The sequence below is a fragment of the Petaurus breviceps genome, unplaced genomic scaffold (assembly GCF_028583685.1).
Source record: "Petaurus breviceps papuanus isolate PSGF00001 unplaced genomic scaffold, PetGlider_PUasm1.0 90977, whole genome shotgun sequence".
In the NCBI taxonomy this organism is placed as follows: domain Eukaryota; kingdom Metazoa; phylum Chordata; class Mammalia; order Diprotodontia; family Petauridae; genus Petaurus; species Petaurus breviceps.
The window spans coordinates 20,175,723-20,192,891 of NW_027187391.1; the positions used below are offsets into that span (position 1 = coordinate 20,175,723).

Here is a 17,169-nt window from a genome sequence, read left to right on the forward strand (position 1 = left end):
GTAACCAGTAATCAGGCAAACACATTCTCCATTTGATAACTGTTTTCATTTTAATTCTATCACTACTAAATGCCTACCATCCCGCAATCACTGTGCAGTTAAATTAAATGCCTACTATGTGCCAACCATTGTGCTAGGTGCCGAGGATGCAAATAAGAAAAAGATAGTCCCTGTCCTCGAGGATCTTACAATCTAGTGGAGGAATACAAGATTTTAATAAAGACACACTGTCTTTAAAATAGGAAATGGCATCTATGATGGTATGCAAGATCAAAATTATCTTGATCTTCTACACTGAAATCACCAAGAAAAATTTCAATGGAATAAATGCAAATATAATTTCTTTTTAAAAAAAAAATACTATTTATACAACAAGGGATCTTGATAACAATTTTGATGAAAAAAGTATAGGGAAGAGCAGTATTTGACCACAAACTTAATACAAATCAATAGTGCAACATGAATGTTTGACAAGCATCCCTATCTTAGACTGTGTTCATAGAAGTACAAGGTCCAGAGCAAGAATGCTAATGCTCCTGTTTATATTTGACATGCCAGACCAAATCTCAAGTATTATGTTCAGTTCTGGGCATCATATTTTAAAAGATACATTAGTAACTAAAATATATCTGAGGACGGGCAACAAGGATAGTGAAGTATATAGATATCTTGTCATATGAGGGAACTTGGGATGTGTATTTATTGTTGAAGAGACTTGGAATGTACATTTATCTTGAAGAAGAAATGCATTGCGGGGGGAGTGTGGTAAATATCTCCAGATATTTAAAGGGTTGTTCCTGGAAAAGCAAGTTTATTCAAGGTCAGAGGAAAGATGTTAGAGGAAGATAGATTTCATCTTGTAAGGAAAATAATTAGATATCAAAAATGATCATTCATATATACTGTTATAGTACTTTGTCACTTTCAAAGCCCTTTATACACATTATCTCACCTGAAAAATGAATGAGCTGTCACAGGACAGAAACTAGGAGATTGGACTAGATTAATTCTAAAGTCCCTTACAACTCTAAGGTTGCATGATTTATACTTTTAAAATTTAAGGGATTCAGTAAAGCAGGCTGCTTCTTCTTACTACCCTTTTGTTGCACTATAGGAATTAGAGATATGCATAATTTAAATGTCAGTTTCTATCACACTGTCACATTTAATTGACAGTTTCTGTCAGGATTCTTAGTATGACACACATGAGCTGGATTCATTCAGGGTTGCTGTAACCATTGAAAAAGAGGACAAATTCATTAGGTGTTAAAAGGAAGCCAGATAATCATTTTAAGTAGCATGTGATGACTGAAGCATTTTATCCTTCCATCATTTTTGAAAATAACTATGAAGAATTGTCATTACTCTCTGAACATGATTTTCCCAGGTCAATTCCTATTTAATCAGAGCTATAATGCTGTTTTTTGGAATCAGTCTGTTAAATGGAGTAAACCAGAAAGGAATAGTATGTCAAGTTCATTACTAGCTACCATTATAAGCCCCATTTCACTGTGGTTCCATTCATTCAGTAAACCAATCAACTAACAAACATTTATTAAATACCTACTATGTGTCAGGCTTCTGTTCTGCTCTCTGGAGCAATAAGAATAAGTTTGACTCTTCAATAACAACCCTTTAAATATTTGGAGATATTTACCATACTGCTACACCCCATCTCTTCACCAAGATAAATACACATCCCAAGTTCCTTCATCCCAGCTGGGTACTAGGGAATACAAAGACAATGAATGAAACAATCTTTACTGTAAAAGGAGATTGTGTCCAATAGGGAGACAAGTACACTTATAAGTAAATACTGAATAAATATAAATGAATGCAAAGTAGTTAAATTCAAAGTAGTTTGTGATTGAGGACACTAGTATTTGAGGATTAGGAAAAGTTTTGTGTTACTAGATTATGATATTTAAGGTACATCTTAAAGAAAGAGGATTCCAAAAAGTGGAAGTGAAGAATGAGTATATTCCAGGCACAGGGGACCACCAGTGCAAAGACACTGAGAGGAGAGATGGAGTGTGGTAGAAGAGAGGAGAAAGGCTCATTCTGGCCACCTTGCGGAGTACACTAGGGGTAGTGATGTCCAATGAGGCTGAAAAGTTTGATTGAAGCCAGGTGGTAAAAGGCCTTAACATTAAACAGAGTTTATATTTCATTGAAGAAGAAATTGCAAGCCACTGGAGTGCATTGAGTAGGAAATTGATGTAGATGGATCTACACTTAAAAATCATTTCTGCAGCAGTGTGGAGAGTGTACTAGATTGAAGGGAGGCATAAGGCAGGGAGACCAGTTAGGAACTACTTAAGTAATCTAAGCAAGAGGCGTGAACAGTGCCTGAACTAAGGTGGTGGCTACATGAATGGAGGTGGGGAGGAGTCAAATGGGAAAAAACTTTGTGTGTAGGGAGAAAAGGCAAGATTTGACAACTGATCTTATATGTGGGATAAGGGAAAGTGAGGAATCTAGTATAATGCCAGAATTATGAGCTGGGAGGTTGGAAGAGAGCAGTTTGAAAGAGGGGTGGCTTTAGGCAGAAAGAGTACATTCTGTTTTGGTCTTGTTTAATTTGAGGTGTTTCTGGAACACATAGTTTGGAATGTCTAAGAAGCAACTGTTGATGCAGGGCTGAAGCTGAGCCTAGGGACCTGTTGTTCTGTCATTTTGAAGTCACACTGGACTGTTTGTGACCCTATTTGGGTTTTCTTGTCAGTGATACTGGAGTGGTTTGCCATCTTCTTCTTCAACTCATTTTACAGATGAGGAAATTGAGGCGAACAGGGTTAAGTGGTTTGCCCAGGGTCACACAGCTAAGAAGAGTCTGAGGCCAGATTCTGAGGCTAGAAAATGAGCCTTCCTGACTCCAGGCCCAGCTTGCTATACACCTTGAGAGAGACTTAGGCAAGATAAATGTAGATCTGCAGTCACCTGTATAGAGATGATAACTAAACTCAGTGAAATTGATGAGGTCATCAAGAGAAGTATAGAAAGAAAAGAGAAGAGGGCCTATGACTGAGCCTTGTGGAACATCCACAATTAGGGGGCATGATATGAATAATGATGGAGTAAAAGGAGCCTGAGAGGTAGTCATTCAAGCAGGAGGAAAACCAAGAGAGAAGGAGCAGTGTGACAAAAGACCCAGAGAGAAGGGAGTAACAGGAAGAGTGCATGGTCAACAGTATCAAATACAGCTGATCAATCTAGAAGGCTGAGTTCTGTGAGAAGACTATCAGGCTTGGCAATTAAGAGATTGTTGGTAACAGTGGAGAGGAGTTCATTTGAGGGATGAGTATTGGAAGTCAGATTGCAAAGGGTTGAGATGTGAAATGAGAGAAGTGGAGGCAGAAAGTATATAGAAAATTTTTTCAAAAAGTATTTGGTTGAAAAATGAGGGTGGGATGCCAGTTTGAGGGAGTAAGAGGATCTTTGGGTTTTGGGTTTTTTTTTCCTTTCTTTTGTTGGGGGGAGGGCAGAGCAATTGTGGTTAAGTGACTTGCCCAAGGTCACACAGCTAGTTAAGTGTCTAAGGTCAGATTTGAATTCAGGTCCTCCTGATTCCAGGGCCCGTTCTCTATTCACTGTGCCACCTAGCTGTCCCTGGATCTTTGTTTTTTTTTAATTTTTATGACAGAGAAGACTTGATAACATTTAAAGAGAGTAGGGAAGAAGCCAATAGGCAGTGCTTGTGGCTGAAAGTAATTTTTGATTAGATATTTTCAAAAATACTCTAGGGTTCCAGATTTTAAAAAAATTATTATATTACCCTGACACTTTCTTGTCCATAAATCTTTTTTCTGTGTGGTTGGGTGTCTGTGGGCACTTGAGACATGAACATTTTAGTATTTTAATGCTAGGGGGTATTTTTTTCAATATTTAAAGTAATGTGTCTTGCTTTAGGGCTAACTCAGTGTCAAATGCTCTGAAGACCTTTTAAAAGCATGTATTATATGTATTCCAGGAAAGGATATTTTTAACATTAGCAATTAAAGTAGTGCCATAGACACCCATTTCAACCCAGAGAGAAGGAAGAAAGAACCACTAAAGAAAATTCAATCAGCCTCTTCAAGTTTGTTGTTTTTTTTTTTTTTATGCCTATGATTGTGTCAGCTCCACTAGAAATTACTTCTTGTCAAAAAAGTAAAGGTAGTTTGCTAACTGGAAAGGTCCTTTGTTTTTATTTGTTCCCTTCCCCACCCTCCCCCCAAAAATACATGGAGCCTAGGGGACAAGTTAGGCAGCCTCATAATGGTGAGAGAGGAAGTGTTCCAGCAAAAAGGGAAGAGACAACATTGGGGTCAGGGAATGAGAAAAGGAAAGACTGAGATCCTGGGGTTCCCCCCTGTGGGGGTGGTAAGGAGGTGTGGAGCTGGTTTGTTGGCTTCAGATGTTGGGTCTCCTGTTGTGTGGCATGCTACTCTTAGAATTATTCTTTATTCTACTTGAGAATGCTAAGCTCTTTACGTATGATTATGTCTTAGGGAATAAATGATTGACCTCACTTTCCCATACCTTTCTAGGATAACTGAGCATTTATTTCTACTGTCTGAGAGAGTTAATGGACTAATGCCGATTTTCTTTTTCTTATTCACTCCCTATCTGCTCCTTTCTAAGCTCTTGCTTTTTCTCCTGACACTTAGAAGGGGATTTAAGGAAAGAAATCCATTATCTTCTAAAATCCAACTAGCATAATTCCTAGGCATTTCACTTCTCCTTATTTCCACTCTGTAAAATTGTCCTTACTGAAGAGACAAGTTGAAATTCAAGGCCATTAATCACTAATAAATGCATTTTTAAAACATATATTCCTGAGCATGCCTAGAAAATGACGGAAGGAGTGAGCAATGAAAAACTAAAATTTTTCTAGATTTAGAGATTAATTTAGAAGAGTCTGCTGGTGTGGCCACCATGGAGTATTCAATACTTTCTTCTGTGAATAAGAATGAGACCTAAGATTCAAGTAGGAAACTGACATTATGATGAATTATATTCTAGAATAAACTTGAGTTGTACAGTAGACTTTATTAGTCTTAAACTGATTGTACCCTTGGTATTAGTTGAATATTTGGGGTTTTTTTTAGTCAATGGTTTTTGTTGTTCAGTTGTCTCACTCTTTGTGACCCCATTTGAAATTTTCTTGGAAAAAAAATGGTTTGCCATTTCTTTTCTCCAGCTCATTTTACAGATACAGAAACTGAGGCAAACTGGCTTAAGTGACTTGCCCAGGGTCACACAGCTAGTAAGTGTCTGAGGCTGGTTCTGAACACAAGTCTTCCTGACTCTAGGCTCCAGTACTAGGGTGCCACCTAGCTGCTCCAAGCAGGAAGGAGTAGATCTCAAAGAAAAATACTGATACTGTACTACCCAATACAATCTAGTTTTGTATTCATAGATATACAAAGATAAGACCAAAAAAAACCCCCAAAACCAACAAAAAATAGCCTTTGCCCTCAGGGAGTTTATATTCTTTATGGGGGGGGGAGAAGATAACATGTAAACAGGTAAGTTTACATATAATGTGAAGCAGTGGAGAGCATTAATAATTCAGGGTACTGGAAGAGTTCCCCAAAAGAAGTGGCCTATGAGCCTTTACAAGCAGTTGGTGATTCTAAGAGACTAGATGAAATGAGTGCATTCCAAACATGGGGGGACAGCTTGGAGCTCTCAGCAGGACTTGACATAAAAGGAGCAGGGAACGATCCCAGTATATACATCTTTGCATCCAGTGTTCTTCTTGTCCTCCACTGCATCCCAGGGGAGGATGGATGTAAGGACCAAAAGGATAGAGATAGAATAATGTGAAGCTCAGAGAATGCTAAGTAGGCCATTATGGTTCAAAATGAATGATAAACCTGCAAAGATAGGCTGGGACTGGATTGTGAAGGGTTATTAATGCCAAGCTAAGGATTTTATATTAGCAGCTAGGTGGTACAGAGGATAGGGTGCCAGGACTGGAGTCAGGTAGATTCCTCTCTGAGTTCAAATCTAGTCTTAGCTACTTAGTAGCTATGTGACCCTGGGAAAGTTACTTAACTCTGTTTGCCTCAGTTTCCTCATCTGTAAAATGAGTTAGAAAAGGAAAAGGCAAATCACTTCAGTAGGTTTGCCAGGAAAACCTCAAATGGGGTCATAAAGAGTTAAATACAACTGAAAAACAATTGAACATATGGAATTGTATATTTTGTTCTGTGGGCAATAAGGAGCTACTGAAGATTCTTAAGCAGAAGAGGCCTAGAGTACATGATGTGGGTGGTGTGGGAGGCATTGGGCCATAGTTTTGCAAAATCTTTGCTTTGAGTAAGGAAGAAGGAGTGTAGGAGGGTCAGTTTTAAGCAGGAGTTCTTTTTTTTTTAAATTTAAGAATTATTTTATTTTTAATTTTTAGTTTTCAGCATTCACTTTTATAAGATTTTTGAGTTCTAAATTTTCTCCCTTCCCAAGATGGCCTGCAATCTGATATTGGCTATATAGGTACAATCATATTAAACATATTTCCATATTAGTCATGTTGTGAAAGAAGAATCAGAACAAAAGGGAAAAACGATGAGAAAGAAAAAAAAGATATACATTTGATCTGCATTCAGACCCCATAGTTCTTTCTCTGGATGTGGATAGCATTTTCCATCATGAGTCTTTTGGAGTTGTCTTAGATCATTGTATTGCCGAGAAGAGATAAGTCAATCAGAGTTGATCATCACACAGTATTGCTGTTACTGTGTACAATGTTCTTCTGGGTCTACTCATTTCACTCAGCATCAGTTCATGTAAATCTTTCCAGGTTTTTCTGAAATCTGCCTTTAAGCAAGAGTTCTTAACTTGGAGTCCAGGAACTTTAAAAAAAAATCTTGATTACTCTATTTCCATATAATTTCTTTTGTTTTATGTATTTAAAAACATTATTCTGAGAAGGGGTCCACAGGCCTTACCAGACTGCTTAGAGGCACCCATGACACAAAAAAAGGTTAAGCAGTCCTTGTCTAGAGCTTAACTTATTGTGCTGCAAAAAATCAAACTGTGCCACCCATGATAAAGAAAAATATGGAGTCTGAATTGGGAGGAAGAGGGTTTGGGTTCAAATCCCAGCTCTTCCATTTGCTCCCCATGTGACCTTGGGTGAGACACTTAGTCTCTCTAGTATTATTCAATTCCTCATCTGTAAGATGAAGAAGCTTGGCAAAATGACCTCTAAGGTTCTTTCTATCTCTAAATCAATGGTGTTATAGCTTCTTAATATTTAATTGTTTTGTGGCTGTGATTGTTTTGTTTTATCCCTCAGTATTTTACCTAAATGGTTTTTAGAATGTTCCTCTTGCAATGCCATAAAGGGAGACTTCTTGGGGGGAAACACATTTTTCTTTGTCCTTGTGCAGAATGTCAAACCCTAACCATGTATTTATGCAAAATTCTCCTTTGGCAGCTCAGAACTATAGAATCCATTTCAGAGCTGTGAAAGATCCTTCAGGATTTTCAAATCCAACTCCCCTCATTTTATAGCTGAGTAAACTGAGGCCAAGAGAATGGATGAATGGATGATAAAACATTTATTAAGCACTTACTACACTGTGCTAAGTGCTAGGTATTATAAATACAGTCTTGGTTCAGCCTTAATACCTTAAAACTACATGAAGAATTTTGGGACGCTCTGTACAAGTGAACATGATCTCTTTCCTCAAAGGGCTTAAATTCAAATGGAGGGAAGATAGCAAATATAAAGGAGTGGCAGCCAGTGTTTTGATAGTACTGCTTTGATTATTGTGTTCAGAACTAGAGTTAGAAATTGAGAGGATGGTGGGGGGAAAGGTGATATTTAGAAAAGGGTATATGCAAAGCAGCATGATATGGTTGAAAAGTGATATGATGTGTCTGAGTCTAGGCTAGATATGGAAAATATTTATCAATGAGATGCTTAGGATTCCAAGACAGGTGAAAAGACTTAGTCAAGGTCACACCCTAGCTAGTGGCAAAGCTGGTACAAGTACCCATCTACTGACTTCTAGGGCAGTATAATATCTGCCGTGTCTTGATGACTCCTTTCTCTGAGGTATCATGGACTTCCCCAGAATTACAGAACCCCCAAATTCCTAGTATTGGAAGGGATGTCAGCTGCTATCTAGACCAACCAAAAAGAATCTCTACTGTATAACATACCTGGTAAAGGGTCTGCTTTAAGATTTCCAATGAAGATGGCCCACCATTTCCTTTTTAGATAACTCTCACTGTTAGAAAGTTTTTGCTGACTAATAAATTTTCCTTTTATCAACTTCCCCTTGTTGCCCCTAGTCTTCCTCTCTGGGACCAAACAAAACAAGTTTGATACCTCTGTCACATGACAGCCCTTCTACGTGGTTGAACACAGCTCTCATGTACCTGCCTCCTACCACAGGATAACATACCCACTTCCTTCTACTTGTCCTCATATGGCATCATCCTCTATTTCCTATATTCATCATCCTATTTTTTCACCACTCAATGCTCTCTAGGTTTTCAACAAGGTTTTTTAAAAATTTTATTTATTTTTAGTTTTCAACATTCACTCCCATAAGTTTTAAATTTTCTCCCCCTACCTCCCCTACCTCCTCCCCAAGATAGAATGCAATCTGAGATAGGCTCTACAAATACATTCCTATTAAACATATTTTCACATTAGTCATGTTGTATAGAAGAATTATAATGAATGAGAGTAACCATGAGAAAGAACAAAACAAAACAACAAAAGAAAATAGTCTTCTTCACTCTGCATTCAGACTCGATAGTTCTTTTTCTGGAGGTGGATGGCATTTTCCATCATGAGTCCTTTGGAATTGTGTTAGGTCCTTGCCTTGCTGAGAAGGGCTAAGTCTATCAAAGTCAGTCATCGTACACTGTGCCTGTTACTATGTACAATGTTCTCCTGGTTCTGCTCACTTTACTCAGCATCAGTTCATATAAGTCTTTCCAGGTTTTTCTGAAATCTGCCTGTTCATCATTTCTTAAAGCACAGTAGTATTCCATTACATTCATATACCACAACTTGTTTAATCATTCCCCAGTTGATGGGTATCCTCTCAATTTCTAGTTCTCAGCCACCACAAAAATAGCTACTATAAATATTTTTGTATATGTGGGTCGTTTTCCCTCAGTGAGCTTTTAAAATTACAGTGTTCAGGGCTGAACACTTGCAGAGAAGGGTGGAACTAGCATTAATTTATTTGTGGAAACTATATATCTTAATGCAGTTCACTTTATTTAAATGATCACATACTTCTTCTTGGGAGTTATTTAGAAAAATAGAAACACAAACACACTCTATTAAATTCTTGCTCACTTGCTTCCCTGTGAACCTGAGTTCAAATTCTGACATACTTACTAGCTTTTTGGCATTAGGTAAATCACATAACCTTTATTTACCTCAGTTTCCTTAACTATAAAATGAGCCTAATACTAGCACCTACCTCCTAGGATTGTTGTGGGGTTCAAATGAGTTAATATTTGTAAAGTGCCTGACACATATAGGTGCTCTATAAATGCTAGTTGCTGCTGTTGTTTCCAGATAGAGGCTAGTGGCAATTGTTTTGTTGTTGTTATTGCTGCTCAGCTGTTTCAATCATATCCAACTCTTCATGATCCCATTTTGGGGTTTCCTTGGCAAAGATACTAGAGTGGTTTGCCATTTCCTTCTCCAGCTCATTTTTTAGATAAGGAAACTGAGACAAACTGGGTTAATTGATTTGCCTATGCTCATACAGTGAACAAGTTTCTGTGGCCATATTTGAATTCTGGAAGGTGAGTATTCCAGACTCTTAAGCACAGAACTCCAAGTGTTTAGTATAGGTCATATTAGCGACTGAATGGTACAGTGAAAACAGGATTGAACTTTTAATCAAAAGACCTGGGTTTGAGTTGTGCTGTCCTATATTAGGCATGCTAGCATAAACAAGTCTTAAATTCCAGTGTCCTCAAAGTAATAATTATATCTGTCTTTCATACTTCGTGGGGCCTTTCTGAAGGTCTTACAAGATACTATATGTGAATTCAAGGTTGGAGGATTGACATGTTTGTATGCTCTGTCATAGGACTGGTCTTCAGGGGATTGCCAAACCCATGTGGGGGAGGGTAAGGGAACTACATAATAACACTTTGTAACCATAAGCTATTATAAAAATATTAAGCACCATCATCATCATCATCATTATCATCATCATAGCTTTGGTCCCTAACATTTTCATAAGAAGTATGGAGGATGTGGGGGTGGCTACATGGCACAGTGAATAGAGCACCGGCCCTGGAATCAGGAGGACCTGAGTTCAAATCCGACCTCAGACACTGAACACAAAAACTAGCCATGTGACCTTGGGCAAGTCATATAACCCCAACAACCCTCCAAAAAAGGCAAATAAAATAAAATAAGAAGTATGGAGGATGTGAAAGTAAATAAAGACCTGGAATGTTCATTTGACTCCATGGTCCCAATTTCACACAGCATTTAATGAGGTTGAAACAAATTTTATTGTTTCCCTGCCTCTACTACTATTAAATATCCTAATTTAATATTATTTAGTGTCTTAGGATTAATGAGCTGACATAAGTAAATTTGATGTATCTCATTTCTTTGCCTAACTTCTACTGTTGTGGAAGATGTATTGTACATTGCATAAGGCTAGAGTTTGGGACAGGACTGATGTTCACCTCATAATCTGACTGTGTCCTAAGATAACTAGAAAGCTTTATGGAGAGAACATCTAAGAAGTTCATACAGATATATAAAACTAAAAACATCCAGATGTCCTGAATTCAACTTTAATTCTTTATTATCAGAATTGTTTGCCTAGAGACTACTCAAATTCACTGATCATTTTCTGTGTTTTGTGGTCTTCCCTAAATGAAACTATTTGTATTTTATCCATTTTTTATCCTTAATGTTAATTGTTTTCTGTAGAATGACTGATATTATTCAGTTAGATAGTTTGTTTCATTATTATCATACTATTTTGATGAATACCTTTCAGAAAATGCTACTGATTTAGATTTTCCAACTATAAATATACCTTTTCTTTGTTGCAGCTATCACTGAAAAGAAGAGGAAGTAAAGACTTGCAAAAATCTGATAAGAAGTCACAGCAGACTCCCACAGAGGTAAGTTGATACAAAATGTAACCAGCACAAATCCTGTCTGGTAACACAATCAGGAGAGGTTCTGATACTTCCTCATTAATTACTAAAATTATAATAGCTCCATTATTTAATCAATTAGCTCTGCTTTTAAATATATATATATATATTATAAATATATAAATAAACAATAAATATTATATATATATATATATATATATATATTCTTGATAAATAAACTGGAGAAATCTTTTCCCATAAGCTTTTTCTCATTTCTCCTCTATATCAAGACTGCAATCTCCTAGGCTTAAATAAACTCCACAGTTAACTGCTATACAATATATAAATAGAAACAAATAATAAAACTAATACATAAATAATTTATTGTGTATCAGCTATAAGAAAGCAAGCACCCTGAGTTACTTCTATCACTGTTACTGCTGACTTAATTCTGGAAATAAAAGCCCACATTCAGCTTTCTCAGAAGGCCAAGTAAATTCTCTTCTCAAGAATTCTCTTAACATTGTTTTCTTCAGAAAATAAGAATAAAATAAAAGTTCTCTCAGAAAAGTTGTCTTAGTCCTTTCTTATTGTACTTCATTCAGTATCTCTCCAGAATAAGACTTCATCTATCATTATCAAGATTCAGTTACCTCTTAAAGAAACAGTAATAGTATCCATAGTGTCTATGAGAGAGGCTATTGAAGCTGGTACTACATGGTGCTACATGTAGATACAGATGTAGGGTAACATGTATATGTCCATAACAGAAATATTTAATTCGTGTATACTTGAATACATGTATTACTGGTTTAATGCATTCATTCAATCACATAATTTCAGAATTGGAAAAGGGCATGGAGATCATGTGACCTAGAATCTCTTCTGTCATTCACACAAGGTCATCTAGCCATTGTTTGAAGACCTCCAATAAGGGTGAAACTGTTTCATCCAGATGCATTCGTTGCATTCCGTTTATGTGTACTGATTATTTGAACGTTTTTCCTTATATCGAGTGGAAATCTGCCTTTTTGCAATTTGTACTCATTGTTCATAATTCTGTCCTCTAACCCTAGGAGAAATCTAGTTCCCCTTTCATATAATGCTTTAAGACAGCTATCATGTTCCCAAGTCTTTTCTTCTCCAGGTTAATTATCTCCATTTCCTTCAGCCAATCTTCCCATGGCTTTCCCATCTTGATCGCCCTTCTCTAGATGGTCTCCAGCTTATAAAAGTATTTTCTAAAATATGCCTCTTAGAACTGAACACAGCACTCCAGATATAGAATGTCACCTTCACTCTAGATATTAGGTCTCTTTCACAGGTTAAAATTGCACCAACCCTTCTGTAGCTGCCATAAATCATGGCTAACTTATAATTAGTTTACATCCAATTCTATTCAATAAACATTTTATTAAACTCATACTATGTGCCAGACATTGTCCTAAGGGATGGGGATACAAATCAGGAATAGAAAAGTGCTGCCCTTATGGGCTTAATGGAGGAAGAGAACACAGGAAAGGAAGCTGGAAAGCTGTTGGGGGGTGGGGAGACAACAGGAGTCGTCTTGTTCATGAAGCTGAAAGCAAGCAGCTCAGTTGGAGACTCAGATCTTTATCAAACAAATTGATGGGTATTCACACCTCTCCCATCTTGTACTTGTATAGATCTTTTAATGTGACTGATTTTTGCTTCTCTTCTTTCAGATTATCCCATCCTTCACTTTGTATTTGCATTCTCAATAATTTATCTTCTCTTTTGTGTCTTTAGTGAAACTTGCCATTGTATATTCACATTTTTCTATTCTGCCAATTATTTCTGCTGTGCAGGCCATAAATTCTACCTTCACAATTCTCATTTCTCTTTCAAACCTCTTAGGAACAGCATGTTGTGGTTCTATACTCTCAAAATCCACAGTATCCTCTGCCTCATCAGATGCTGAAGCATTTTCCTTTGTTTTGCAGTATTTAATTCACAGATGCCTGAACTTGTTTACTAGATTTGGAGGAAATATATCTTCCCTGTTGGTTTATGTGCTTATGTGTGAGATCTTTATGTTTTTTTCTTCCAGATTTCTTTATTAATTTCAGTGTTTTTTATCATTATTTTCCCTTCTAACTCACTTCTGGTGGTTCCCCTGGGAGCTAGATTTCTGAGTCTCAGCCTCCTCCCATGCTGGGCAATTCATAGTTCCCTGACCTAGATCTCTGCCCCTAGTGACTTTTGGGGAGACAGAACTGGTTCCATCTGGATACTGAACTCTCTCCTTCAGGCTTAGTCAGTGCCACATAGCTCCCCCAAAACACAATGTCCTGCCAGGTTCCCTGTGTTCCTAGTTCTCTGGACCAGAATTACTACACGGCTGTTATCACAGTCTGATCAGTTTCTGCCTTGGAGTTTGGATCTCTTGACACTGCCAAAAAAGAGGTTAGGGTAGGGGGTTGCATCCTTTTGCAAGTATAGGAGGTTGTATTGGCTAGTGAAACCTTACTGCCTGGAGGATGGTGAATGGTAAGGGTCAGGGTGCTGAATGAGGGTGAAATAGGTATTACATTTCATGGAATCTTTACCTTTAGGTTCTTGTTTTCCTAGACCAGGGAGACAGCTAAAATGGCTTTATCTCTGTTTTATTTTTGAGGGGGGAGGCAAGGCAATTGGGGTCAAGTGACTTTCCCAAGATCACACTAGTTAAGAGTCAAGTGTCTGAGGCTGGATTTGAACTCAGGTCCTCCTGACTTCAGGACTGGCGTTCTATTCACTGTGCCACCTAAATGCCCCAATGGCTTTATCTCTGGCACATGCTTTCTATTTTGGAAAGATTTGCAAGCATGTAGGTATCAGAGAGAATGTTTAGTCCTGCTTCTTCCTGTACACATTACCCCATCTTGTAAGGTTATTTATTGAACCCAAATAGGGCTTTACATTTATCGCTATCAAATTTCACCTCATTGCCTCGTTATTAAAGTAACAAATAGCTCTGTAAAGAATTTTTAGAATCCTGACTCTGTCATTCAACCAATTTTCCATCCCATCATATCATCTGCTGTAGTGCCAACATGATATTGACAGCACCCACCGCAGCTATGAATATACTGGTGTAATTCTGAATCACAAAACATGATAGACTCTCCACATGGAAGATAGAACCAAAACATCTATTCAAACACCAGAAGGCCAAATCCATCATAACAACAAATAAATCTATACACGATAACCATGCAGCCATCCCCAAGCCTTCCCCCTGCTAGGGCCTTCCCACAAATGAACACACAGCTACATGCCTACTTCCTCTCTCTCCCTTAGCTTTAACTACTCTGACCAACTTCCTCTGGGTTCTGCTCCACCCTTCCTGCTCCACCTATTCAGCAAGCTCCTCCCACCACAGACTCATGTGACTCAGGCTCATGTGACTTAGGCTTCCATGTGACTTAAGCAGGCCACATGGGTCTATTAATGGATGGGAAAGATTTTTCCATTTACATTACCATTACATCTGCATAATGTACAAGCATTCCATTTTTTGCCTTTATCCAAGTCATTGATTAAAATGCAGAATGAAAGGAATTTGCTTGAGGAACTTCTACTAGGGATTTTTCCTGGGGACTAGCCCATATTTCTTCATTTTGTCCACAAAAATAGCATGAAAGACAGTCAAATGCTTGCAGAAATCTAAGGGAAACTCTCTACAGAACCCAGATGATCTAACACCCTTGAAATTTTACAAAAAAAAAAAGATAAAATCAATCGGGCATAATGTCTTCATAGATAATAATAATAATAATAATGCATTTTTTTCCAAAACATTTCACATATATAATCTCTTTTGATTAGAGACCCTTCTGACTCCTTTCTTGGATTTTTTACTAGGAATTTCTGGGCGTCTCAACTGCTCTTTCTTCTCATACATTGTAGCTTTACTTAATAGTATCTACTTTAGTAGATACATATAGTCAATTTTCCCATCTCCTCTCTGCTCTTTACTGGAAGCTTTTTTGATTAGATTTGTAAGGATCCATATATATATATATATATATATATATATATATATATACATATACACACACACACATATACATATATGTGTGTTTGTGTGTATGTATATCTATATCTCTATGTATGTGTATGTCTATATGTACATTATATATATATATATATATATAATTTTTTGCCAGTCCTTACTATTTAAAATACTTTAAATTTCTTTTATATGCTAAGAAGACTCATTGGATTTTTACAGCTTTCTTATTATAAAAAAATGAGCAGATTTACAAAGGCAGATTTATTTTCCCATTACTGAGTAAAATTTCCACAAAATTGATTTTATATGTGTTTCCAAATCGTGTTTTCCATTCTCTTATTTCTAAAGCTTTTTTTTTTTTTTTACCATAATGTACTTTATCCTTATGGCAAATAGTTTTTCTGACTGATACATTCCCTATTTTTTTCTGACTCTGAGAGTCTTTATTTCCAAGATCAACTTCTTTTTTCCCTTTCCTTTTAAGAAATGAATTTACACTAGTAACACTGACAGAAATAGCCATGTCTTTATAGAGTAGGGTGGTATTTTTTTATTTTATATGTCACATCCTTTATTATTTTTTGCACATAAACCATTGTCAGTCTTATCTGGATCATTTCCCTCTTTATAAATTTATTTTAATCAGTTTTATGTATATCCAAGAAAGTGCCCTTTAATTCTATATTCTTACAAACTGCAGGTGGGTTTGTAGGTCAATTTAGGGCAGGGAGTATTTTCATCTCTACCCTTTTTCCCCAAGATAGTTAAGATTACCATAGCATTTTCCTCCTTATTAAATACAGGAAAGGTACCATATCATTAAATAATATTTCCCTTAAATAAGGTTATGTTTTTGAGGTAGGGGATGGAGAAAATCGCTGACCTTACCTAGTTCACATTCATGAATTTATAATCTGCCAGCCCACTTTGTTTATCTTTTGAACAATAACATATGTTACAGTAAAATCCTAATGTAGCGTGCTTTGTGTGTGTGTTTCTCTTTCCCCCTTTCTCTCACTCTTTCTCTTATTCTCCCCTTTTGAACAATAGGAATACTTTAAACTCATTCCATTTTAAGTGATAAATTTCTTTCTTCATATTTAGCCTTGTTTTTTGAGCTAAAATTGTATTCAGTTTGTCTTCTCCATCAGCGAAAATCAGAGATCAGTGTACAGAGAACCATATCTCTGACCTTCAGTAGTGTTATGCAATTTATATTAAATGTTCCTATTTTAAATAGTACTTTACACATGCTTAATCTATTTTAAAATACTTTTCAAAAGTTTCTTTAGGATTCCTTTTTTCCTTCCAATTTTGATTGTCTTCTTTCAACATCTTCCATTTTTCTTAGGTTGTTACCTACCTCCCTCATCTACCCCATAAATTCCTTATTTCCTATTTACAATTGGACTAGAGTTTCATTGATAGTGAACCTGTTATTTTTTCTTCCAATTCTCTGAAAGTTCTTATCCCATCAATTTCTTTCCTCCACTGTAGAGCTCAGATAATGCTGTTCCTATTGAGGTAGATCAACTTATTTTCTTTCCTCATCAAGAGATATATTTTTTCCTATATTTCATACATTGGATCTCTTGTTCTTCATGTAAAGAAACATATCTAGTGAAAGAAAGCTGGAATTCACAACTGAATCCCAGACAGTAATAATAATATTCATATAATGTTTTAAGGTTTCCAATGTGTGTTACATCTGTATTATCTCATTTGATCTATTATTATCCCCATTTTGCAGATGAGGAAACTGAGGATGAGAATGGTTAAATGGTTTGTCCAGGATCACAAAGCTAGTAAATCTCTGAGGTATGATGCTAATTCAGGTCTTCTTGACTCCTGACTCTGGGCATTGTGCCACCTAGCTTCCTATTTTAGTTTAGCTGTTTGTTTTTTCACTTCTTATAAGCTAGCTCATGAAACTCTCTTGGGAAGGGGTAGGTGAGCAGAATCCCATTTTCTCATCTACTACTAATCTTAGTCTGATCTCTATCAACCAGAATTAGAGAGAGAGAGAGAGAGAGAGAGAGAGAGAGAGAGAGAGA

The 17,169-nt window shown here is 36.8% G+C and overlaps 1 protein-coding gene across 1 annotated transcript in view; it reads left to right on the forward strand.

Annotated features, from left to right (window-relative positions):
- MTCL3 (MTCL family member 3) overlaps positions 1-17,169 on the forward strand; it is a 39,047-nt gene that overhangs the window by 13,180 nt on the left and 8,698 nt on the right. The window contains exon 5 of the mRNA XM_069077444.1: positions 11,050-11,121. Coding sequence (XP_068933545.1) covers positions 11,050-11,121 — 72 coding nt within the window. The remainder of the gene's footprint in view (positions 1-11,049; positions 11,122-17,169) is intronic.